Source organism: Tetrao urogallus (genome assembly GCF_951394365.1).
Source record: "Tetrao urogallus genome assembly, chromosome: 1".
In the NCBI taxonomy this organism is placed as follows: Eukaryota; Metazoa; Chordata; class Aves; order Galliformes; family Phasianidae; genus Tetrao; species Tetrao urogallus.
Genome location: NC_136813.1, coordinates 82513064 through 82538556, shown reverse-complemented (window position 1 = coordinate 82538556; position 25493 = coordinate 82513064). Strand labels below are relative to the sequence as shown.

The 25493-nt window shown below is 39.4% G+C and overlaps 1 protein-coding gene across 1 annotated transcript; it reads right to left on the bottom strand.

Annotated features, from left to right (window-relative positions):
- Nucleotides 1-537: 537 nt before the first annotated feature.
- Nucleotides 538-24770, bottom strand: OTC (ornithine transcarbamylase; the record flags this gene model as incomplete). The annotated part of the gene is made up of 10 exons (XM_079538999.1): nucleotides 538-597; nucleotides 2802-2939; nucleotides 3962-4111; nucleotides 4215-4268; nucleotides 4967-5089; nucleotides 11395-11548; nucleotides 16364-16451; nucleotides 21347-21428; nucleotides 22056-22194; nucleotides 24694-24770. 10 exons carry the CDS (start codon nucleotides 24768-24770, stop codon nucleotides 538-540), a joined length of 1065 nt encoding a protein of 354 aa, XP_079395125.1.
- Between the last annotated feature and the right edge of the window lie 723 nt (nucleotides 24771-25493).

Here is a 25493-nt window from a genome sequence, read left to right as displayed (position 1 = left end):
AAGGTGATGCTCATGGGATCTGTACATTTTCTGTGCCAATCAGCAGAGGGATTTGGAGGTTGGCTGGAGGACAAAAACAGAAGCCAGAGCACCCAAGAAGTGTGGGTAGTCAAGGCAACAGTAAAGCACTGCTGGCCTGTGCACCCTCCCACAAATCAGCAATTGTGTGGAAAGGTTTCAAGAGTTTATGTCTTTCATATTACACAATGCTAGCTCTAACACATCTAAGACTACAATATATCCATGATGCTGGCAGAGCCAATCATTAAAGTGGAACCCAAAAAACTTTCAGTGATGCTGATCACTGGAAAGGTATCTGAGAGGCTCTAAATGAGAAGTGACTTTCGCAGTGGAGTTTATTGCCTCAAACATTTTCACAAACGTAATACAATTCTGCACACTTCAGCAAAGCTAGCCCTACAATTTTATTAAAGAATCATTCGTTGCCTTGATCCTTTCTGAAGAAGATCGATGTATATGCAGACCAGAATATTCTGCCAATGAGGAATATTTTTTTTCTTGGCTGGGATCCAAGCATCAAAATGTAGGCTTTTGTAGCTGTGGTGAGTAATCTGTCAGCAGGGAAACCATGACAGCCTAGAGGAGGTAGAAAGGAAAAAAAAAAAAATGCAATCACATTGGAAACAGATATTCCATAAAAATAAATAAGGGAAAAAGTATTTTCTAGCTCTGGAGTTTTGTGTTGAGAATTATTGGCCTGACAAAAAGTGCACACTTAGATTTATTTGCTAGAATTTCTGATGAAAATTCAGGAAAGAGCTGAAAATCACTTAGGATGTCCTGTATTGCAACTGATAGATTTTCTCAGTGCAGACAAAATATATTAATGGATGGCCAAGCAGAAATTCAGACAAAGCACACTTAGAGCAAAATCTGAGGCCTTTTTGTTGTGCTATCTTGTATCCTCAGCTTCACCTAGGAAATGAGGCAGGTACCCCAAAAACATACAAGTTTGCTTGCAGACCTTCCATTCAGCAGAGGAAGTTCAGCAGAACTTCCATTAGCATCATCAACAGTCATACCTGAATAAGGACTTGGAAATTTATCCCAGTTTAGCTATACATTCTGCACTAAAACATGAAAAATCCTCACTGAAATTAAAAGCGTGTCATCTACTCCTCCTGCTTTTCCCCTTATATTCAATATACATTCCAACAAACCTTTCGTATGGCCGTGAAATGAGAAATGGGAACATCAGGTGAATAAAACAGTGATGAAGCAGCTTTGTTGTGCTCCTCATACCTGCATACGCCACAAGCTGCTGTGCTGGCTCAGTTTTGACAAAGTCTTACCTGGTTCACACTGTTATGATTTCACAGCCATGTCTAACTATAAATCATTTTTTTGGTCCAGAACTGGATTTGCAAGGGCCCTCCATGGGTCTTTCGTATCCCACCCGCACTGCTCAGTATGACAGGTAGACCCAGGCACACAGTGGGGATGGAACACAGCCGTGCAGCCCCCACTGCCACCCATTTCACAGCTGCTCTCAGCCTGGTTTGAAATTACAGCTGAGCAAATAATTCCTTTTTCAGTTTGCTAGGTGAGCTGAAATGGGTAGAAAATAATATGTAAACAAAGCCCATTTTGGGCAACATTTGGGTTGGTTTTTTTTTTTAGCTTCGTAAGTATGAGTGAGTGATGTGGCTTAATGGCACTGAGGGACGTGGTCAGTGGGCATTGTGATGATGGGTTGGTGGTTGGACTAGGTGATCTTAGAGGTCTTTTCCAACCTTAATGATTCCCTGATTCTATAATTGTGATGCTTCTCTTATCCAAACAAAACGTATAGCTTGAACCCAAAGTAAAAGCGTTTTTTGTTTGTTTTGCTTTTTAGTGTTTCAGGGTAATTAAATATTGTAAAAAATTTTTAAAATATGAGCACTTTTCATAATTTTAAGGCTAAAAATCATGCATGGAATCTTTGAAGAATTTGTCAATAATTTTAACTGTGTCCAAAATCTGAGGTTTTGGTACATACAGTACTCAACTACATATTCACTTGGAGCACACCCAGAGTTCAGCTGAGAGCTATGATTATGCCATTTCCATTTTGTTTTTTTTCCATCTCAAAGTTTTCACTAGCATTTGTCAACATGATGGTTCTAAAGCCAACAGTAAATAACAGGCTACTGAGATCTGGAAGTGGTTTTCTGACATTCCAGGAATGCTGTGAAAAAAGTTATGGCTTGTGTTAAATGTCAAGTGTACCCTGATGGTTCCCATGGATCACACAGTGTCACCCATACCATAACTTTGCAGGCTCCTTCAGAGCTTTGCTCTTGCAGTGTTTTATCAGGGAAATTTCCTATTGTTTTCAGTGGCAGTATTCTTGAGAGAAAACTGCAGAATCTCTAGCACTATCTTCTCCAAGTGCTTGGGAAACTGCTGTTTGTATGTCCAGTCCCTGGGACCTCAACTTTTCACATGCTTTAAAATGGAGCAGCTAAGTTCATTTATGTAAACCCAGCAATTCAAATACAAAAAAATAGTACTAATAAAATTCAGTTCATATTGAAGGTTTGCCTTAGTGATAAAAACTGGAACAAACAACTGCAGATTATTATCAAAATAGATCATATCTGTGTCCAGAAGTATTTGTTCTACAAATGTATGTTGCCTACAATCAAAACTGTGATGTACCGTGGGGTGCATTCAAAACTTATGTACTCATATTTAGGGTTTATTGAAGGACCATACTGCGTGCAAGTCTGTAGTGTAAGGCAGAACAGAAGCTGACCCTAACCTCCAAATATATATATATATTATTATTTTTTTACCATAATTGTCCATTTTCTGTTTTCTGCCTCCTGGAAAACCAGCGATCTTGGAGAATAAAATACTTCATCATCAACTTCTTCGGGTTTTCTGGGTAAACAATGTAAAAATGTCCAGTTGGAAGCAGCAGATTTCACAATCTGTAGATCAAGAAGAATAAAAAATTAAAGAAATATGCTAGTAATTAATGAAACCTTTAACTGGTAAAAGAGTTAACAAAATTTATATTATCTTCCACTCTAGTGACTTTGAAGATGAACTAAGAATAATTCTGCTGACTTCAAAAGACCTGCTCATATGTGAATAAGAGGGGAAAATCCCCATTTAAGTCAGTAAGAGTTCAATGCTGACTTCACAAAAGCCAAATTTTTACTCCTATTTCTCTTGCTCCAGTAGCAAGAAGTAAAAACCCTGGTGACCTCGTGGATCAATAAAGTGCAATTTATATTCGAGTGCCATACAATAATGTCATACTATTGATAATTCCAACGAGAGCACATTAAACCATGATTTAAAAGGCTGTGATATTTTTTCTTTTGATATTGTTCCTCATAACACAGTGATCTAATATCAACGAACAATGAAGTTTTAAGCCAGTTCAGAGACTTACTCATTAATAGCATTTTATGAACTTATGTTAAAATACAGTGAATTAAACCAGTAATTCTATCAGCAAGGAAAATGTCCTTTTTATCTTGGATGATTTATGACTTTACATTTTTTCTGCTTTTGCTCTGACAAGCATTTCAATGAGATGATTTTTAAGCAAATATAATCAGTGCTTTATACACTGGCAGACATACACAACATTGCCTGAAACACTGCCCAGGTTATGGACTTGAAGACAAAATCTATGAGTTGGTCATCCTAAGTAAAATACAAAGAATCTTTTCTGATGCCAAACAAGAAAGAAGTAAAGGATTAGCTCACCTGCACTGGTCACGTTCTGGAGCTAGATCTCATTGAGAAGCTCTGAGAAAGGCTAGGACATGTGACATGTATAAGTTAGCTTTGTTATTTTTGTGTATTTTCTGGCTGAATTGGTGTTTGCATGTGGTTTTTCTGCAGCTCCCTTCAAAGAAATACCAAACCCGCGTTTTGCTGATGTTGATTCTTACAAATCTGTAAAAGGATGAAGCAAAGATGTAATCTGAATTATTACCTGCATCGTAATCTGATAACCTTGAAATGCCTTCAGTCTTCTTCTCTTTTCTTCTTCTTGCCCCATGCTTATCCATGTATCCGTAACTAAGACATTGGCAGCGTTTGCAGCTTCCAAAGGATCTGTGGTGAGAAGCAACCTGGTACCATACTAATGTGAATAAAATAAAGAAGATCAGGAAATCATGAAGCTTCAATTATAGCAAAAATAAACTATTTAAACTACCATGCCAGGCTGTTTATTAGGGTCATACCTCTTTGGAGTACTGCTCAGTTATTTTTGTTATTCTGAGGTCTGGCTCAAAGCCCTGCCAGAAGAGATGATAGATTACACCATGGAACATGTGTAAGATCTTTAATGACCATTAACACTAATTAGGAATATACTGATTGAAACGTTTTCTGTCAGAAGAGACTGTCTTTCGGTACTGTAAAGCTTCAAGAAATTAGTTAGACTTCATTGCAAGTTTACTTTGGAGATAAACTGGTGGACATTATTCTGATAATGTAAGGAAAATATATTTCAGTGGTTACAGAATACAATACCTATGCATGGTTTACTTTTTTGCTCTAAACCAATTCTTTGTTTTATATTCTATATAGCATTACAATGCAGCATTCTAAAAAGCTGCATCAGTTTGATCAATTTGATCAATTTGACCATCAATTTGAACCAAGACGCAAAACTTCCATCAGTCTGAAATGGCTCTCACATTTGTGGTGGGAAGGGGATTTTGGTGCCTTTGGAATATTTTCTCAAATTGAATGATCATCTTCTGCAACTTACAGTACAGTCGAGAATTCCCCTCACTCCTTCTGACGTTGAAGTGAGAATTACTCCTGTTTTGCATCAAAACAACTGAATCACACGATTCTGAACTTTGGTGCTACAAGCTGACACTTGAGATACAAGCACTGCTAGGTGAGGCCCTTGGGAAGCATCGAGCTGGCTGAGATGGGATAGGCAAAGTTTGCCTTACTTTCTCCATGTGTGCAGTTTTCATACCTTGGGAGTTGCAATGTGGAGATGCATTCCCAGCTTTGCAGCACTTGTCATGATGGAGTGGAGGACATTGTTTCCATCCCCAATCCAGGTGATGGTGAGCCCATTCAGACCACCATAGTGCTCCTGCCAAAAGAGTCACACATTCCTGGTGTTATGTCCTAAGAGAACAGAGCAAGGCGATGCCATGGGGAGAAGTGGTTGGTCAAATTGGTCTGGTGCTAAGACTGACTGTTTCAATGCTAGCTGCTGTTAATATAAAACCACAGGTTTAATTGAACCTGCTACACACACAAGATGGATGGTGAGAGAATGCTCCCCGTGTCTCAGAAGAAACGCTGCAGTTTTCTCTGATGAAGAACACATTGACATGTATGCTGTATGGTGAGGCCCAGGCTGGGAGGCACAGCAGTAAATTCAGCACTGAAGTGGTATAGCTATGGCTTAGTGCTCATAAATATTGGTGAACATTAGAAATTCAGGGGTTTGCTCTCAGCTGTACAGCCAAGGAACACAATGATCTTTAGAGTGTGTATATTACCCTCACCTGAAACAGCCCTACAGTGTCGGCTGGAGCTTTGCCTAATGTCACTCACAGCCTGTACATGTATGGCTACTCTGGCTCTCAGTCACCAATGGATAAGGCCTAAGGAGGAACAAGAGTAACAGCAGCTCGTATTTCCAGACGAGGATAATTTGAAGCCTTTCAGTAAGGCTTGTTCTGTATATGCACATTTACATGTACTTAAATTAACATCAGAAACATTGTGAAGATATAACCAAATATTTCTATATACCTGGCTCTGTACTACTCCACCTCAACTTGAAACACTGAAGGCATGATGGAGAGCCTTTTATTCTTAGCTCAAAATCGGGCCATGAAACTGTTGCCTTGTATGAACTGGAAGCCAGACAGTGTTTCAGCACTTTGTGTGACATAGCTCAATGGCTGTCAGCTGGGATAAGCATCCACACTGCAGAGCTGTAATGACAGGCTACCTTGCAGACAGACTCAGCAAAAACGCCAAATGGCTGAACAAGAAGAGGGCTGAAACTGCACTCCCCTCTCCTGGCAGCAGCTTCTCCTGAACAAATAGCTGTGAAGTCGTTCCAGAACAAACTTACTGTCAATTCTGCCGGTCTTAAGTCAAAAATAGTAGCATGTGAAATATTTAATGACATTAAATTTAGTTGAGATCTACATCTGAGTCCTGTGCTGCCTGCAGTTTAACAGCTAAAACTATTGTATGGTAAAACAATAGGTTTTCTTCATTGACAGGTTATTAGACAGCAACAGCCTGATGGGCAGAGGTGTGATGCAGGGGCATTCATAGGAGAGAAAAGCAAGACCTTGTGGTCATGGAAGCTGTGATAGCATAACAGCTCTGCAAGCCTTTATGAATCTTTCAAAATCTTTCCACATCTCCTATCAGTGATGCTCCCAGGAGAAGGCAAAAGTAAGGCATTTGTTTAAGGAGTTGTTTCCAGCTAGGGGTTAGAGATAGCTGAGACACAAACCCACAGCCAAGAGCAAATGAGACAACCCTCAGTTCTTCTGATCTCACTATTTAAAAATAGACATCACAGCCTGTAATGCTCAAAGCACTGAACAGTGAGTCACAAATATATGGCTATGTTAAATAACCTTCACCTTATTACCAGCTGCTACCCTGAATTAAAAGAATGAATTATGCACAATGCATATTAAATACTTTTCTGTTTTCCCAAACTACTAGCTGTTATGGATGAAATATGAAGAACTGAAGATGTCTGTGTAACAACCCTCAAAATCTGTACTGCAAACTGCGAATCTACAACTGCAGTGACTGCTACACAGAGTGTGCATAGCTGAGCTAATCATAATGAAGATGTTTAGCTAATGGAGAAAGTCATAGCCCAGGCAGAGTCAAGCTGTGTGTGTGCTTGTGGAGCCTATTTTACATCCCATGCTAAGCTCTCTGCTGCCACTGTACACTGCTGCTGCAATTCCAACCTCTTCATTTGAAGTCAGCTCACTGTGACTGTGATTGTGATGCTTATCCTCAGAGCACACATCCTATATTGCATACATCCCCAGCTACCAAGAACATGAGAAAGATAAAATAATTGTACTGGCTTCAACCAGGAGGCTTTAACGCAATACAAAAACTGCTGTATATGAGACTTACTTTTTGTTTTTCTATTTTACAGTATAGATTTGTTCAAGCACACAGAGGAAATCCTGTTAAAAGAGTTTTGCCATGACCCTGATGATCCAGGTTAAGCCATAATCTGTACAATACATTCAGATCATCAGAACCTCTGAAGATACTTTTCCCTTGCATCACTCCCAAGGTTTTCCAAACTGTGCTATACTGATATAGGCATTTTACCTTCTTGGGTGTTCTACACTTTCTCTTCATATTTGTAACCTGACTTTGAACTTCTAGTAATGCCACACAGAAATATTTAGAAGTTCTGGAGCTCCTCTCCCTTATGAATGACTCTTCAGCAAGCTGGTGACTGTTGGTGCAGTGGAAAAACACTTGGCTTTGTTAAGGAAAATTTTCGAGGAAAATCCCTGCTAAATAATTAATGCCCATTTTAGAGTCAATTTTCTCACTCTCATGCTTATTCTACTGTGTTTCATTCCGTTCTTAACCATAGTTGCAGTATATCAGTGTATCAAACCGTGGGGTAAAAATAAGCATGCTCACTGTTGTATATTTAGAGAAGACTAGTTTAATTAATGAGGGACTTTCATGTCTGACTCCACCTGGAATTGCTTCCAGCTGGACTGAAACTGACAGTATTTTAAGTTATCTCTGAAACATTTGGCTTCAGCAGTTGTAACGACCCTCAATTAAAACAAGCTTTTGAATGATGAATCAATAATCTGTCAAAATATTTTAATGGAAAGCTTGTCAGAGCTTTAGCCCTTCGGGAGACATGTATGATCCACTGAATGAAAAATGGGGCCAGGTCTGTTGGCTCTCAAACTGAGCTGAAGGCAGATGCTGCGTCAGTTGTCTTATGTATTCTTAGCTTGGTGTTTGGCACAGCATACTCTAGAGAATCAGTCTGGATCTTAGTTGGGATTCCTAATTGTGAGAATAATTATGATGAATGGTGATGAATTTGAAAACTCCATTAACTAGAGCTCTTTGTGTTACAGCTTGAGAAAAGGCTGAGAATGTACGCTATCTTTCTTCAAACTGGGCAATGCTGCAATTTGTGACAGTATTTAAAAAGGAACCATTGATGTACTTATTATGTTAAATGTTTCTCCATGCCAACCATTTCTTTCTGAAAAAGAAATTTCCCTTCAGACCAATGACATAAAAGCTAGCGGCATACAGATCCACTCTAATTACCAGTCTGGCTGTCCTGCATTCAGCTACAAGTTAGCTGATTTGGCCAGTGGCATTAATATCAATTGAATCAATGTCAATGCATGGTGTGTCCCCAGAATACAAACTGTGTGATGCTGCAGGCCAGCCAAGCTTTGCAGAACAGAAATTGTGAGTCACAGGTTCTGCCCAGGAGACAGAGTGGCAGCAGGCAGGATCGGGAAGCAACTGGTTCACCCCTTCAGCACAGTCACAGGCATAAAATGACTCTCCAGGTGCACAGCAACAGCACATCAACTCATAAGCTTTAAAAGCCACATCCCCACACTCTCCCAGTCAGGTTGCAAAATGTTCACAACCATTTCTAGTGGGCTATAACTGAAGAGCAAACTCAGCACAACCAAAAATTTTAGAAAGCAGTAAGAGGTATGGTAAGGAAAACATCCATGGGATTCTGGAAAGCACGTGGCAAAATTAATGGGATTTAGGAAATGGAAGAATAAAAATGTGCTAAACATGAAAAGGGTCAGCATGTACATAGAGCTCCAGTAAGAAATACAGGGGGATAAATAAGGAAGAGAAAAAATTACATTTGGGGTAGGTACTGACAGCACAGAGGGATCAGATCCAGATCCAGGCAGGAAAGAACTGACGAAGATAAGGAAGAGATTTTTGAGAGAAATAAGCTTCATAAATTCTGCAGTAACATGTAAATTTGGGGCTATCAGTCTGTGTCACTATTGCATTTTGCATGTATGCATAAATCAAATAAATTGCCTTTGCATCACAGAAAAGCAGTCCAAATGTTATATGTGAACTTCTAACTGATTTAAAGAATCAGTGATACTATTCAACATCCCCATATTAATCTTCTTGCAGGTTGTGCTCAGATAACATCTTTCTACCCTGTAGAGAATCACATGAGAGGTTTGATTGCGTAAGTAACCACCAGACCCCATGACTCCTGCTTCTTCAAGCATTCATTCTGCTTCTGTGAACTGGTAACGTTCATTATATGGCTGAAATGCTGTTTTACTGCGAGCAGCTGGCTGTAAAACTAGTCTACATCTCAGTGTGCTTTGCAGAAAAGAGCAAAATTGGCATGCAGTGCCAACACCCGTGGTGTGCTGCTGAGAGGGCCTGCCTCCCCTCTCCTCTCCTTCCTGGATAACAAAGTGAGTGTGGAAAGCAGATCCTAAGCCAGCAATGCAGCATGCCCACAGCAAAGTGGGGTAGCCATGCAGTTGTCCTCCAGAGAGCTCTTGCCAGGAGCTAAAGAACATGATGGAAGGGCCAAAAGTAAATCACTCCTTGAGATCTATGTCTGCAAATGCTCAATTCATCATGATCCCTGTTCATGTTGGACGCTTCTTTTGTTTGAGCACCAACTGTTAAAGTCCTGTTTTCATATCATGTCCAATAGGCAGAAACACTGTTCAAAGATTCCTTCCCCAGTATTTGATGCAATACAGTCACTGCCACTGCTGCCACCCTGGGTATTTAGACCAGGGGAAAATCCAGTTTGGATGTTCACCTGGAGTTTCTACCACAGCCTCCCCATTCCAGGACACAACAGAGAAGCTGAGGATGCCTATCACAGGGCACCTACTCATTCTGCTAATCTCAACAGTTTTCTCCCTGTTGATCACTGGAGAAAGATCAGTGGAGAAAGAGTTCCATCCCTGGAGGGTAATTGAGATGCTCAGCAGTCTCTTTTCATTGACTTCAGTGCTGTAGTCAGTGGCTTGGAGCTATGTAGGATGAAACTACGTTTGTAGGCAGATATCAGTAGTTACGTAGATTATGAGTCATGATTATGAATGAAACCTGCTTTTCATAATTGTGAAAATGCTAATAACCCAGGGGTAAATGCTAATAACCAAGGGGTAAATGCTAACAAGCAAGGTAAGATAGAAACCTCCCAAAACACAGCCGTAATGTACTCCTGGTTTATAATTGCACACAATGTTGAAATAAAAAGATGATACGTGGTGTTTGATGATGATGAATTTCTCATTGTGGTTTACTATCTTACATAGTTGGAACAGCTCACTGAAGTTGGCTTAATAGGATCTCCAAGATGTACCGTATCTTGAGGGATGCAAAGCATTTTAGTCTCAATTTTACTGTTTTTTGCTGGTTTCTTCACTTTTTAGCACTGAAAATTGTAAGGCAAGCATGAATCGAAGTAACGAGAAGTAATTTTCTCTAAACATATGAATGTTTCTGTATTCACAGTTTAAGGCATGAATAACTTGCTATTTCTATCATAAGATCTTTTCCACATACCAAATGTCCCATAGCAGAGCTGAGAAACACAGCTGAATGAATCACAAAATTATCCCAACTGTCCTTTTTTCAAGCAGTATGATTTTTGTTCATTCAGAAAGTAAACAAGGTCAGAAGAGTTCATCAGAATTGTTAACCAGCCCTGTAGTACACTAATCTGTTTTAATAAGCTAGTTCCTTGATTGATTGTAACACACCGTAGTCCTTCCATTCACAGATAAACATCTGGCAGTCTATGTGTAAAATGCTATCTACATGCAAAATGCTACATCAAACCAACATATTATTGGATTAGACCTAAAAATATCATCTTCATTATCTATTCTTTTATGCGAGCAAAGGTTAAATAGGCTTAAGAGCCTGAATATAAGGGATTTGCACTTGTAACATTAATTGGCTTTTGGAAAAACAAGTTTGATCAATTTCCTAAAATATGGATAACGATTCCTTTTGTTCATGGGCTAGGGCAGAATCAAGAGTGAACTACTGAGCTTTTTAGAGCCAGTGACAAAATTCCTGTTGGCATTAGTTGAGCCAGCATCTTGCGTTTATCTTTGTATGTAGCCCTCCCTGCAAATTTTCTGAATTGCAGCCTAATTCCAATGAAGTATTTAATTTTATGCTTAACTTCAGTCCCACTACAGTTGATAGAGCAAAGTAATTGTTTTAAATTAAGCAGGTTCTTAATTATACTCCTGGATAAAGATCTCTTTAAATAACAAGTGTCATGTAATTACCACTTAAAAAAACGTGCCACTAAATAGTTTTGAACCCGATTTTTCCAGCGATGTTAAGCAGGAATTGTATTGGTACCTGAAGGGTTAGGTAATCAGCTAAAATCTGGAGAGGATGGTATAAATCAGACAATCCATTGATTATTGGAACCGTGGCTTCTCTCGTCATTAGGTCCAGATCATTATGCTTATAAACTCGAGCCAGGATTGCATTTGTCATGCTGGACAGCACCCTGGGGGATGGCAGAAAATATCCAAGTCAAACATAATAAATACATCCCCAGTGCATCCTTCAGAATGCAGCACATAAATATTAATGAAAAGTGGTAATGAATCAGAAATGTTCAGCTGTCTGAATTATTTATGATGCCTCCATAACACACTTAAATGCAGATATTTAACAAGCTGCAAAAAGTAAGCAATTTTACTTATTAAGAAACTATAGCAAGTAAATTAAAGCTCCTGATATTTCTTCTTGGCTTTTGATTGTAGCTACAGGTAGAGCATCAATAAATACTAAGGTAAATGAACTAGGATAAGAGATTGTGCAATATTGTAATATTTGAAGAATTTGATAAGTTTGAATAAGATTTCTTGAGTCTTTTACCAAAGGAAAAGATGTTCTGAGTGTGTCTCTGTATGATAGCTTGACCTTTGTGAGGATTAGGACTACAGATTTGTCTTAGATTACCACAATTACTTACTGATCTTAACACAGATAGAAACAGAAAGCTGACAATACCAGCCTGTTCTTTCTCCTATCTGCAGAGCTGCACACTGATACACGTGGTCTCAGAATTACAGTAATGTCTGAGTTTGAAATTCAGTATATGGATAGGGACAGGCAGGAGTCACTGTGACACTCTGGCTTTAGCCTCATTTGCCAAAGTGTGACAGACTCAGAGATTAGCATGGTGGATTAGCATAGCATACTTAGTGTGCCCTGAATTCTTTAGATAAATTAAATATGGATAGGGGCTCTGCATTTCTCTGCATTTCTGTTTTAATCAGGCCCCAAAGCATGACTTTGAAGTAGCATTTTGTGTGTTTTAATGTTATCTCTAATAGGACCTTAAAACAAAAAAAGGAAGAGACTGGATAAGAGAGTGTGAAAAAACACTGCAGTATCATTTTCTGACTAGCCAGAAAGGATTCTGAGATCTCCTCTTGTAGAAATATAGCTTTTAATGGCACGGCCTTTCCACACACACATTTCCTGATGGAGTAAATCAGTAACAATTTTTTTCTACTGACATCAGTCATGCCTCATACAAGCAAACCTCTTATAAAATGTTACAAGATTCCACGCAGACCTCTCTCTGAAGACTGCTGGTAGCAGCCATGAGTGAAAAGAAGAAACTGAACAAAGTATTTACTGAAGGCAAGCTATCGGAATGATTGTGTGACTATTTCTCTTCTTAGCTCACAAGTGCTGTCGTTTTTATTTGTTTATTCTAGCTTGAAGGATGTGACTGTGGAAAACCTAAACTAGACATCAGATATGAGATGCGTGGCCCATGTTGTTACCATCTAATAGGTGGCTAACTAAACAAGGTACACTTAGTCCTGCATCATACAAGAAAAAGAGGCAATTACATTAGAATTATCTTGGACGTTTTTAGTTCTGCTGACTCCTATCTCATGACAGATAAAGTATTTTAAGATGTCCAAGTAGTGAACACTGATGGATTTTCTTCTTACTCTAGTAGCTACTAGAACTCTTGGATTCTTACTAGCAAGTTCTCAGTCTTTCTGCCAGCATTTCTAGATGTCATATCTTATAGTAGGAAGTCCAGGTGGAAAGTGAGTTAATACTATGCAAAATCAAAGCCAAATTCAACTCAGATAGAAATCAAACCCTCATCTCAGGACATGAAATCGCTTGTAATCAAACAAATTTAAAGGAAACCAAGGCAGGGATTGTATAGGGAAAAAAAAGATGTGGCTAAAAAAGTCTTTAGAAAAGATGAAGTTTTGGAAGGTGAAGGAGAGGCTTATTAGGTGACTATGGATTTGATGAAGTTATCAAGGTTCCTGTATTATTATTAACTACAAGTCTTTCTTTTCCTCTCCTCTCCTCTCCTCTCCTCTCCTCTCCTCTCCTCTCCTCTCCTCTCCTCTCCTCTCCTCTCCTCTCCTCTCCTCTCCTCTCCTCTCCTCTCCTCTCCTCTCCTCTCCTCTCCTCTCCTCTCCTCTCCTCTCCTCTCCTCTCCTCTCCTCTCCTCTCCTCTCCTCTCCTCTCCTCTCCTCTCCTCTCCTCTCCTCTCCTCTCCTCTCCTCTCCTCTCCTCTCCTCTCCTCTCCTCTCCCTCTCCCTCTCCCTCTCCCTCTCCCTCTCCCTCTCCCTCTCCCTCTCCCTCTCCCTCTCCCTCTCCCTCTCCCTCTCCTTTCTTTTTCTTTTCTTGAAAGATCTTGAGCCTACAAACTTAATCCTCAAAATCCCAGAACTTGGAAATACATGAGTACATTGGAATGCTGCATATGAATCTTTTCAAAATAAGTTTCATTTCTACCAATAAAAGCTGTGAAGTTTTGCTCAATATCAGTTAAGGATTTAAAAAATAAAGGCAGTAAGGTTTTTCAGCGTGGTTGTCTCTGTTTTTTGTTTGTTTGTTTGTTTGTTTGTTTTTAGCACAGCACTGTGATTTTAGGGCATTTGCATTCATTTGGGGTAGAATATTCCTATACAGAGTTTGGAGTATTCTATGTAATTTTTGAAAGTATGTATTAATTCTAAAGGTTTAATTATCTGAAAAAACTGTCTCATTGTGATTGACAGTAGTAAAGGGGCATATCCCCATAGATTCAGATGTTCATCCCCTAATTATGCTCATGGGCTTGTAAAATCATCCTAGGAGTTCTTCAGTACTGAACTTTATGGCCACTGAGCTATCATGGTGCACAGTGGAACTTCTCAGTGTAACTTCTCTAAGTAGAAAATACAGATACAGTACTTAGGTATTTCATTTCACCTAGGATATTAGACGTGCTAAACAGCACTGAAAAGATACTTAATGGGTGGCAATTGCTACTGTGTTGGTATAAATGTAGACATCTTGTGAAGTATGGAAAAGCTGTATTATGACCATCTAATAAACGAATAAAATATACTCACAGAAGAAATGCTTTCCACTCTTACATGCAGCAATTATGATAAAAACTGAGGACTTTTACGAAGTCCTGTGTGCCCTTTGCTTAAAGTCTCAATCTTAAGTAGTTCTAAGGCCTTCAGAGGCCTAGACACAAAACCATAGATATTTGAAATACTCTCTGGGGTTACTACAATCATTCTTTCATCATTCTCACCTAAACTGAATGAGGATGGCATGTCATCCTTCATTCACATGAAATGCCAAGGAATTAATAACAGATTGCTATTGTGGGTAAACTACTCAGTCTTGGTTATGCAAAGTCAACAATAATTCTTCTAATGAGAGCAGGAGTGAAGCAGAGTACGTGGGGCTCTGTAATGACTTTGGAAAGCCTTCACTCCACTGCAGTACACAAGTGATGTGACTCAGCAGAGAAGCAGAATCCCCAGGCCAGGGTCTTGAAAGAAGCTTGATCTGGAAGAGGAAGCTGTCCCAGAGAATTTGGGGTGAGGTCTTGCATGAAAGGTTGGTATTGTGAGAATCTTCTCCACAGAACGCAGTCTGCTCTGGAATGGCTAAAAGAGTGCTTCTTTTTGCCTTATTTCTTGTATTTCTCATCTTTCTTTCTCTTTTTCATGTGCACAAGCAAAGATCATTCAAGATACTGCAAACCAAAGACTTACTGGCCTTTTATTATCTTATTTGAGAAGAAAGAGTAAAAATTCACCTACAAAAAATATGTCCTTCTGTGAATCAGAGGATGGCTGGATTTGCCATACCATTGAAGTCTGAATAGCAGAGAGCATTCAGACAACAGTGCTGCACATCTGGTAGGATGGTGCTTGGTGAAGTTGCAGGGCAGCACTGTACAAGGACCCTGACCACATCCTTCCTCTTCCTGAAGGTTTGCTTGATGGTGCCCAGGGTCCAAGAGATGAGATCTGCCCCTCATTACTCCGATATTAGAGGGCATGGGTTGACAGTCAGCACTGCCAAGAGCTTGCTCACAATGCAGGCTCTACCTCTTCTGTCCCAACCTCCCATCTCCCTGTTACTGCACTCTATCAACATCCTCTCTTACCCTTCTCTGCCAAGAGACTCTTGTGTTGCAATGATCCAGTGAAAAAGGAAGAAAAGGGAAAATTTTGGAGAATAATATTTACCTACATCACTTTGGGGAAATATCTTTAACATGTTTTCCATTTGTCTTTAACAGTAACCATTATACATATTTGACTGGAAAAATCCTGCAGTTGTCCTATCCCAGTTGTAGCTGGGATGCTTGTACTCTGAAGCTTTTGAATGAGACACTTAGATGAAGCTGTAGCTACTCTGCTTAAACTGGGGCAATATGTCATGAAGTATGAAGAATCTCTTTGAAGGAAAGTATTTCAATCTCCTGGCTGTCTATGAGCTCTGCTGAACTGGCAAGGTAGACACACTGAGTTCAGACTCTTTGTTTAACTGTGGGTCCTTTGTAGGCTCATGAGTTTCCATGATTTTTCAAACAAGGAAATGGGTCACACTTCCTCTGAAACATCTGAATGCTACAGTTGCAGCTGATTTTGGTATTGGCCCTGTAATGTATCTAACAGGAAGTCAGCATGTTTAAGCTCCAACAGACTGAAGTTTTTTGACTTTCTGCTATCAATACCCATATGTCCTCCACTTCAGTAGTCAAAGACAGGAAAGGAAAACTTAAAATGTTCAAATGTTTTATATTTTTCTTATATTTTCCTTGTGTTTCATCAGAGAAACACATCATTCATCTGGTGTACAGAGCTATGGATTCTGTGAGCTGACCTGTAAATATTTATGAAATTTGGAGTGCTTGCTAACATTTTCCATAAGGAAAATATTATCTTTCAAGAATCTTCAAGACAAGTTTCAGACTGATCAACTATTTCCTTAAACATCTGCCAAATATGTAGCAATCAGTTAAATAACATTTACCAACCTTGCTGTATCTGTGAGACTCTCATTAGTGCCCAGGTGAATGTCTTGTTTTGTAAGGAAGGAGGGGTGTCCTCCAAGGAGAGCAAATCCTGTAAGGAGAACAATAAAAAGGAAATTAAGAACCTGCCTCTACAACGAAGACTCAAAATAATTTTCATGCAGTAAAACTCAGCAGGGCATCCGAATGTTTCAAATGCTTAAAGTCTGACACCACGAGATGCAAATAAATAGGACAAAACCACTCAAATATGATGCTTTGCTGAAATACTTAGGCATGAATTGTGATCTCTGTTAATAGAAACAGCCATTCAAGCTGCAAGACTACATATTGTTGAACGCATCACCATGGCTCCCTGCTAAGTTAGGTAACCCATTTATCATGCTGAATTTCTACAACATTTACATTAATGGACTTAGTGTCACAGAACTACAAAAGACCATCTGAGTCATTAAGTCTAATTCCACATCCTTGTAAAGATGCATCAAGGATATTCACTCGGATAGAAGACTCCAAGTTTCCACACACATCATAACAACCCTAAGCTTGGTCACAAATGACCGAGTGTCTTAAAAAACTGCAGTGTGCCAGAGAAAGATGGAATGATCTCAGACACTGTCGGTATGCTTTCACCCTGCAATAGTAAGGGAATTGTACGGTGAGTCAACGTACTGAATGGATTAGGTCTGAAAAATGAAACACATTCTTGAATGGGAAACCAGGGAAGGATCCGAGCACCATTTAAGAATATAAAACATTTGGTGCAACTTAAAAGTTGCCTGATGGATATTTTGGACAGACAAACTTCTCACTAAAGGCAAATCTCAGATTCTGTCCTGACTCATTCCTATTGCACCTCCACAAGAAAGCTAACACAGGCAACCAGCCAACACAGAGAAACAAAGATCTTTTTTCACCACACTTGAGTCTCCCTGCCCTAGCCTGGTTTAAGTGTAAAGCCTCCCTCCTCTAAAACTCTGTGTAATGTCCATCGTGTCCAAATACTGAGAGGGTGAGCCGTGAGGGGACTGTCTTATAAACTTTCACAACTGGTTTAGCAATGGATCCCACACCTGGGAAAGTACGAAGCAGAGGATTTGAACTGGGCTATAGGTAGCCCTGTAGCATTTGCTGTGCACTCGGGGATGTGGCGCTAACAAATTTCCTGCTGTTACAAAGGCGGAAAAAAAGCAAAAAGGAAATTGAAAGCTGCTTGGGCTGGTTGCAGCCATCAGATGGCACTGCAGACATCACGAGGAGTGCAGCTTCAACAAACACGTTGTTGAAGGCTCCTGGAAAATGATTAAGTCGATCCTGCAAAGAATGATCAACCCAGTAAGGAACACGGGAGCTTTCAGAGCTAATGGCAAGCAGTGAAGCTCAGACTGCAGGTGTGGGCCCTGCTGCTGGGCCCCGAGCACAGAACACCCTTATGGCATTACATCCTGTACGGGCACCAGGGTTGAGGTGAGGTGCTCCGCTTTGGATCAGTTCAGTCTTTAAAACGAATACCATCAATTCATTGCCTTTTGACTGCCTCTATTTCCCTGGAAGTAGGATTAAAAAAAATAATGATGGTTCATAACCCCACCTGAAGGGCAATTCTCTGCTCCATCCAGCCAATGTACACTCATTCCAGTGAGTGGGCCTGCCCTTAATTTCCGTTTGCCATCATTAGAGATTGTCCCAAGTTTCAGAGAGACCAGATTCAGATTCAGAGAACTTCTAAGATGGAAGAAGTTTTTCACACAGAGGGTGGTGACACACTGGAACAGGTTGCCCAAGGAGGCTGTGGATGCTTCATCATTGGAGGCATCCAAAGCCAGGCTGGATGTGGCTCTGGGCAGCCTGGTCTCCTGGTTGGCGACCCTGCACATAGCAGGGGGGTTGAAACTAGATGATCATTGTGGTCCTTTTCAACCCAGGCCATTCTATGATTCTGTGATCCTGTGATTCTTAGACATTTCCTGTCAGACTTCGTATGCCTTTTATTTTCAAAGTTCTATGTGATTATGTCAGTGATTTATATCATGAAGTTCTACACAAGACAACAGCTCTTCACTTCAGGCTTTTAAATAGGGATGCTTCAATAGGTGTTTCACACTCTGGGCAGACTCCCAAGGACACATTGTATTTTTCTGTAAGTGATGCCCAGGCAGAAAAAAAGGAATCTGGACATTTATTCAGAACTGCAAGATGTCAGGCAGCCTACTTGGAGCTACCACCTTGGGTCTGTATATATAGCAAGGTCCTAATGTGTTGGTTTTCTGTTCATGAACTGGACATCTGTGCAGGGCCCGGGAATGTACTTCCATCCCAGACTTTCCATCTGGAAATACAGGAGCCTGTGCTCTAGCTTTGTGTACAGTTACAGGAGAAGAATCTGTGTTTTAGATTATTTCATCCAGATTATCAGTATAAAAAAAAAATAGTTGGTGACTTTTGAAGATATGCAGGCACTTACTCAGCAAATTAGTGCATACTGGAGTGTAATGTAAAACTGGAAGATGTAATCCTCTTTGTTGTCACAATCTGGTGATTCCCAAAGCCACATGCTAAGTGTCATATCAATCCTGATATCTTCAGCAAACTGTATCAGACATTCATACTAGAGAGACAGAATAATTTACTATCTCATTACCACAGGTTTCACTCCTGTTACGTTTTTTCTTTGTTATTTTTTTTTCTTGTTGTTTTTGTTTTTTAGTAAATGGACCTCAGGCTGTGGCACATTATTTATCCTACTTATGCAAATTCTTTTATTTAGGTCATCAATTCTGGTGGTTATACAGACCCGAGTTAAACTAAATAACACTAGTAATTGCAAGGAAAATAAAGCATCCTCTTTATTCCTGTCATGTGATACTATACCCACTGCATTAGAACATGGAAAGTAAAGCAGTTATTTCTGTGGCAGTAACCTTCAGGCAATGATTTCTTCTTCCCTTCATCCCTATGGTAAGAAGAGTGAGCTGGGAGTAGTTCTGCTGAAGCCAGTGGCTGTGAACTTCTGTAAACCTGTCAGAATCTTCTGTATTTTGGTACATGAGGAAAGAAGATAGACAAAGCTTATCTACCCGCAGTGTTCCATTTCCATTTCTACCTGGTTACGTACTGTCTGCATTCAGCATTTGTGTAATCATCTGGCAGGACTTGGGAAGAGACTTCCACAGAGATCATACGTGGCAGCAGTCTCCTAGACACTGCACAGAGCAGATGTTGAAACCAGTGCTTTTCAAGTCTCCTTTAAACTGGAATACATTAATTTTTATCTAATTGTTCCTGAGACCTGCAAAGCTTGTTCACATCAATCTGATCACCAGAGCCACGTCCCACAAGTGACCTATTTCAAGGTCTTGAAGGTGCAATGCTTGGGAAATGCTATTTGAGATGACTCCTGGATTCTATAAGCAAACACTCCGATCTGCTTCAATGTACACTTTCCCTAGACGTTAGAAAATTGGCACAAAATTAGCTTATTCAGCTAAAAGGAACATGTGTGACCCCACATTTGTTTTGAGTTATAAATTCCAAGGGAGAATTTGTGTATATTAAAAAGCAGCTGAAATACATAGAGTTTCCATGGACATAAAAAGTTTGAGTCTGCCTTTGAAACAAACCTTGGGCTTAGAGGACTTAATACCAAATAACTGAAGGTGTGAAGTTAATGTACAGGAGTTAACTCGCATTGAACTCCCTTGTGAGCACTCTCACTCAGAAGCAAATTGGTTTTATTTCATTGGAGAGTAATCCCTCTTGGATGAATTTATGTGCGCTAACTCCCATCCTTAAGTTTATTCATTTGAACTTTCCTGAGCTTCCCCGTTCCATAAGCCTTCAAAACCAAGGACTAAAAGTGTTTGCATTTGAATACAGAAGCAAGAAGGATAAACAGATTCAGAGAATTCATGTGTACCTGCCCATGTAGGAATATGGCAGGCAGCTGGAAACTGGCCTAAAAACTCCAGTATTAAGAGGTGGGTTGCCTTAACAAAGAGAGAATGCAAGATAGAAACACATTCATAAGTGCTGCTTTATTGGGAGAAATGGAAAGGAACAAATCCGTATAAAGACCAGGATCAGCACACTGTGTCAGAGGATATAAAAGCAAATTCAGAAGTGGTTGCAGATAGTCTGTATACCTCTTCCTTGCTTTTTTGTTTTGGTTATTTTTTTGTTTTGTTTTGTTTCTTACCTTTTCCCTTACATCTTGTAAAAGAAGATGCATATTCAACAGGTTTTCTGTCACTTAACCAGGGAGAAGCTTCTCTTTCTCCCATTGAGTAAAAAATGCACCCATAAGACAGTCACCAATTCGTAGTTATTCCTGAATTTCTTGGTGACATGCAAACACATGAATAATTTATTTCAGTGGTCTCATTGACTTCAGAGCAACTTCTATGTAATTAAGGATATGCATGTGTTCCCTGTGTTTGTAAGACTATATCCTAAAAGAATAGTGTTCCACTTCTGATCTTATTAGGCTAATACCCTGGAGTTTCCATCAAGTTATCTTCCTGTGTAGGTAATCATGTTAAATTTCTTTTCTCCCTAATTTACATCAAGGCATTACTATGATTCCCAGTCTAAACACATACTCTGAAATGTGACAGTGGTAATGCATAATACATTAGAAAGACATTTGTTAGGGCTTGCACGAGATTAAATTAGTGATGCTTACTAAAATACAAGCTTGCAGATGTGTATCACGGTGGGAAATTACATCAGCAACACTTTGGCCTGTTAGTTTATTTCTGATCTACCATGTTGGAATGGTCTGGTGATATTTCAGAGGCTGATGTACATGTGACATTAATATGCAAGGAGAAACACAGTTGGCTACCATTCTTTTCCTATATTTGCTTTAAAACTTTAGGCATCTCTTGAGTAAAGAATGCTAACTAGAAAATTACATAGTGTTTTTAAGTCCATACTCCCAGTGTACAATTTCAAATAAAATGTGACTGTGCCATCCCTCCAATTTACCTGTTTCTGCAGATAATCTTGTTCTTGTGCTTCTCTTCTCAAAAATCATGGCCAACGATTTTCCTTGCATCAAAGGCAAATACTGGACAATGGGAATGGAAGGCATTTCAATTTTATAATCATTACATGATTTCCAGTGTGAAATACTTCTTTCACATATTAATTCAGCATTAGAAAAGTTACACTTGTTAAAGATTAAAGAGAAATAACTAATTCTAATGACAAAAAGCAACTGTACTTTGGCAGATGATTGGAACTAGCATTAAGTAGAACTCTGATGCTACTCTTATTCCTATGCAGAACAGATAACTGTTTTCAATTTCCTACATTTAATGGGGCATATACACCACATGTGAATGGATGGGGTTGGCCAATAACAGGGAGTTACGTGTGCAAAGCCGTTTAATTTTTTCATTTCTGTAGTCCTCTGTATTACTTAAAGAATACTTCTGAACGTTTTACAGGAAGGTTTTTTTGTTTTGTAGTGTAGAATCATAGAATCACCAAGGTTGGAAAAGATCTCTACGATTATCCAGTCTAACTGTCCCCTATCACAAATATTTCCCACTAAACCACAGTGCATGGTATACAGGATTTAAGAGTTACAGTGATTATATTTAGAGAAAACCATTTAAACTGCTGATTTCCAATATCTTTCAGAACAGTATTTCAATATCTGAGTGACTTAAATATAATTAAAGCATTTCACCTCTCGTTTGTCCTTTATCCTTTGTTTCAAATCTGAGGCCACCCATAACAAATACTTCAGTTCATCTGCTGTGTAGTTCTGTAGAGTAAGAAAGTCACGACCTTTCAGACAAACATTCATTTGATTTGGTGGCCCACGGCTGTGGCAAAAGAGAAAAAAACATTTTGGCTTCTAATGTGAAATTGTACTCATGCGAAAGTCAATAAGCAAGCAGCTGAAATCCGTCCCACTCCCCTCATTTGACCCAGCTGGATCAGCTTGTTGAACTGCTTTAACTGGCTTTGCTAGCTTTCACAACGTGCCACAATGCAGTATATTGATCACACTGTACTGTAGGCCTTCTGATGTGTGTATGGCTCGACTGTGTGCTGCCTAATCAAACAAAACCAAATGCAGAGCCATGAAATTGCATGTAAGTAGACTATAAACTGCCCTTTGAGGTACAGAACACCGGCAAGTGCTTTGTGGATGGGTAGGACACAGACCACATTCCACTCCCATGTACAAAAATCATGGCAGTCCTATTTATGTTTCTTGATTACTTGAGGGACCTTGAAAGAGGATAACCAAATCACAGAATCACAGTGTTGCCGTATGCTCTGGCCCTTCTCCTGTCATACCAGAGACATTCAAAGCATACGCTGTGCATTTACTCAAGGAACGCATGGTGCCTGCAACTAGATTTATGACTTTAGAATCACATGAAATGGGATGTTGATGATCACCCAGAGTACAATTTCCACTATTTTAGATGAGATGTATTAATAAAACGGTTGAGTCCAAGCTCGTGTTTCCATGAGCTTAAGATAACAGATAAAGTGACTGATTAGCCCCTTCTTTTGCACCATACCAATAGCCATCCTTTGCATAGCACACTTTGCAATGCATTCTTGCTAAAGATTTGGACAGTACAAGCTTACTATATTTTTTAAAAGGTAGCATTTTTAAACTGATCAGATGAAATGGAGTACAAACCAATGCAAACATCTGGTTCTGCAGCTACTGGTTCTATATTTCCAGGTGGGTGCCTCTTAAGCTCTTAATCTCAATTACACCACCTACCCACTGTCATCTCCCATTAACTTCTGCACGAGAAGACAGAGAAGCACTAAAACTGGTTACTCTGAGAGGATTTGGAATTATCATCCTTGGAGATTTTCAAGACCTGGCTAAGCAAATCACAGGTGACCTGATCTGCTCTTGTCGGGCTACAAGAACACTGGACTATGGATCCCTTTCTGATCTCTGTGTTCCTATCGTGATTCTGTTTTACTGCTATGACCTTCAGAAATGTGTTCCCTTCCCATGGCCACATCTTCAGAAAGAGGGCAGAAGTAGACAAATAAATTCCAGAGAAGAAGCATGAGACAAGACACTGAAGTTAAAATATAACAGGCAGAAGGTCAAGTAGTTGGCATATTTCATTCTGACCAGGGAAAGAAATTACTTCGGATTACTGGCATATAGTTTGATAAATATTAGGTTATCTTGTAGTATCAACCACAGTGTGCTTAACTTATAATATTTGTAAAACAGTGATGATAGATAGCTTATACCAATGTTACAATGTAGTGTAAAAAAATCCCTAAGAATTATATAAGTGTTATATAGAAAGCTTAGTAAATCAGATTATTCTGTTTGAAATCTAGGTTTACTGCAGTTGTTTTCCATACTTGCCTTTCTATCATCGCTACCAACCAGATAAAGTTTGCACCAATTGCCAGCAGTGAAAATCCATAAATCCACAAAAAAAATTATCACCCAGGGCTTCAGGAACTCTTTAAGACTCTCACAGATAAGAACTTGGAAAACATTTTTTTTTTAATCAGAGGCAATGTAGAAATGATGAATAAAAATGCCTCTGCATATTAGGCTGGGTATGTAAAATTCCTGTGTATTGCTTTCTAACACTAATTGTTTGTTACATAATGCTGTTAATTCCATTCTTACTGACACCAACATGAAAATATAGGTGGGTGGAGAATTAGATTTCAAGTCTTTAACTTAATTTGACTCTTGACACGTGACAAGTATTAGAGGTGTCTTTCAGAAACACTGTCATATGGGTACTTATCTGAAGCCATGAGGGATGGACAAGTTGATGCCCTTGAAGAATCAAAAATCAAGTTACATAGACAAGTCTCCTTGGTTACCTGAATGTTATATCAAATAATGCTTTTCCTCAAGTTTAAGTAGAAATAATAATAATTAATAATAAACAAAACAAAACAATCCAAGAAAACACACTGAAACTGAGATTCACCTTGTAGCTTCAAAGAAATAATCTCCTCCCACTACTCATCATAAAAACTTCTTAAATACATAAGGATTTTCCATACTTCATTCAGATATTTATCAACTGCAGTACCTGCAAGTACACTGAACTCAAGAAGGAACATTCATTCTCAATGGTGCAGCAAAATCTCATGGAAAGAATTAATAAAATTTCACAAACATTAAAAGGAAAATTCCTCTAGTCTCAGCACTGCTGCCTCAGAAGGAAAGAAAAGGGCACTCAAAATGCTAGCAGAAACCTTTATCTGAATCTGTCACTCCTTCACAAAATTAAATTGCTTTTGTCTCCAGTTTTCTGATTAAATGTCACTAAATGCCAGACAAAACTAGAAGATAAGCTTACCAAAAATGTCGTGGCAGATGCTTGTTGTTCTGTGTTAATTTTGTAATATGGTAAAAATTCTTCAAATTGAAAAGCATCTTCTTGCACAACTTTTCTTTCAGTCCTGTAGACAGAGCTAACAGAAATGAAGTTGCGTGGAGCAGATGAGTTGTGCTGCTGTGCAAACAAGTGTGGTGCAAAGAACAGACAACCTTATGTTTGATTTTAGCAGTGTGGGCTGAGCCTGGTTGGGGCCAAAACTGAATCCTTCTTTGGTCAAATTCTACAGATAAAGACTTTTCACAGTGACCATTACACAACTCTCAGTTTGTGCTCTTCTGTGTGAAACCATCATATTACCACTGTGTCAATATCATTTTGCAGCAATTTGCTATTTGTGAAATATTTGTCCTAGGAGAAAAAGGTGAAAGAATTGTCATAACACAGCAAGAGCAGAGTAGATTGGTGTTGGGGGCCAGGATCATGAGGGAAGTTGGAGGAGTTGGAGTTGGAAGGAGGATGTGGTGAGGTGGAGGTCAGCCGCTTCTCCAGGGCGACAGTGATAGGACAAAAGTGAATGGCTTCACATTGTGCCAGGAGAGCTTCAGATTGTATATTAGGAACAATTTCTTCTCCAAAAGAGCAGTGAGGCAGGGGCACAGGTTGCTCAGGGAGGTGGTAGATTCACCGTCCCTGGAAGTGTTTAAGAACCGTGTGGATGTGGCACTGAGGGACGTGGGCTGTGGGCATGGTGAGGAATGAGTTGATGGCTGGACTAGGTTATCTTAGTGATCTTCTCCAATCTTAATGATTAATGGTTC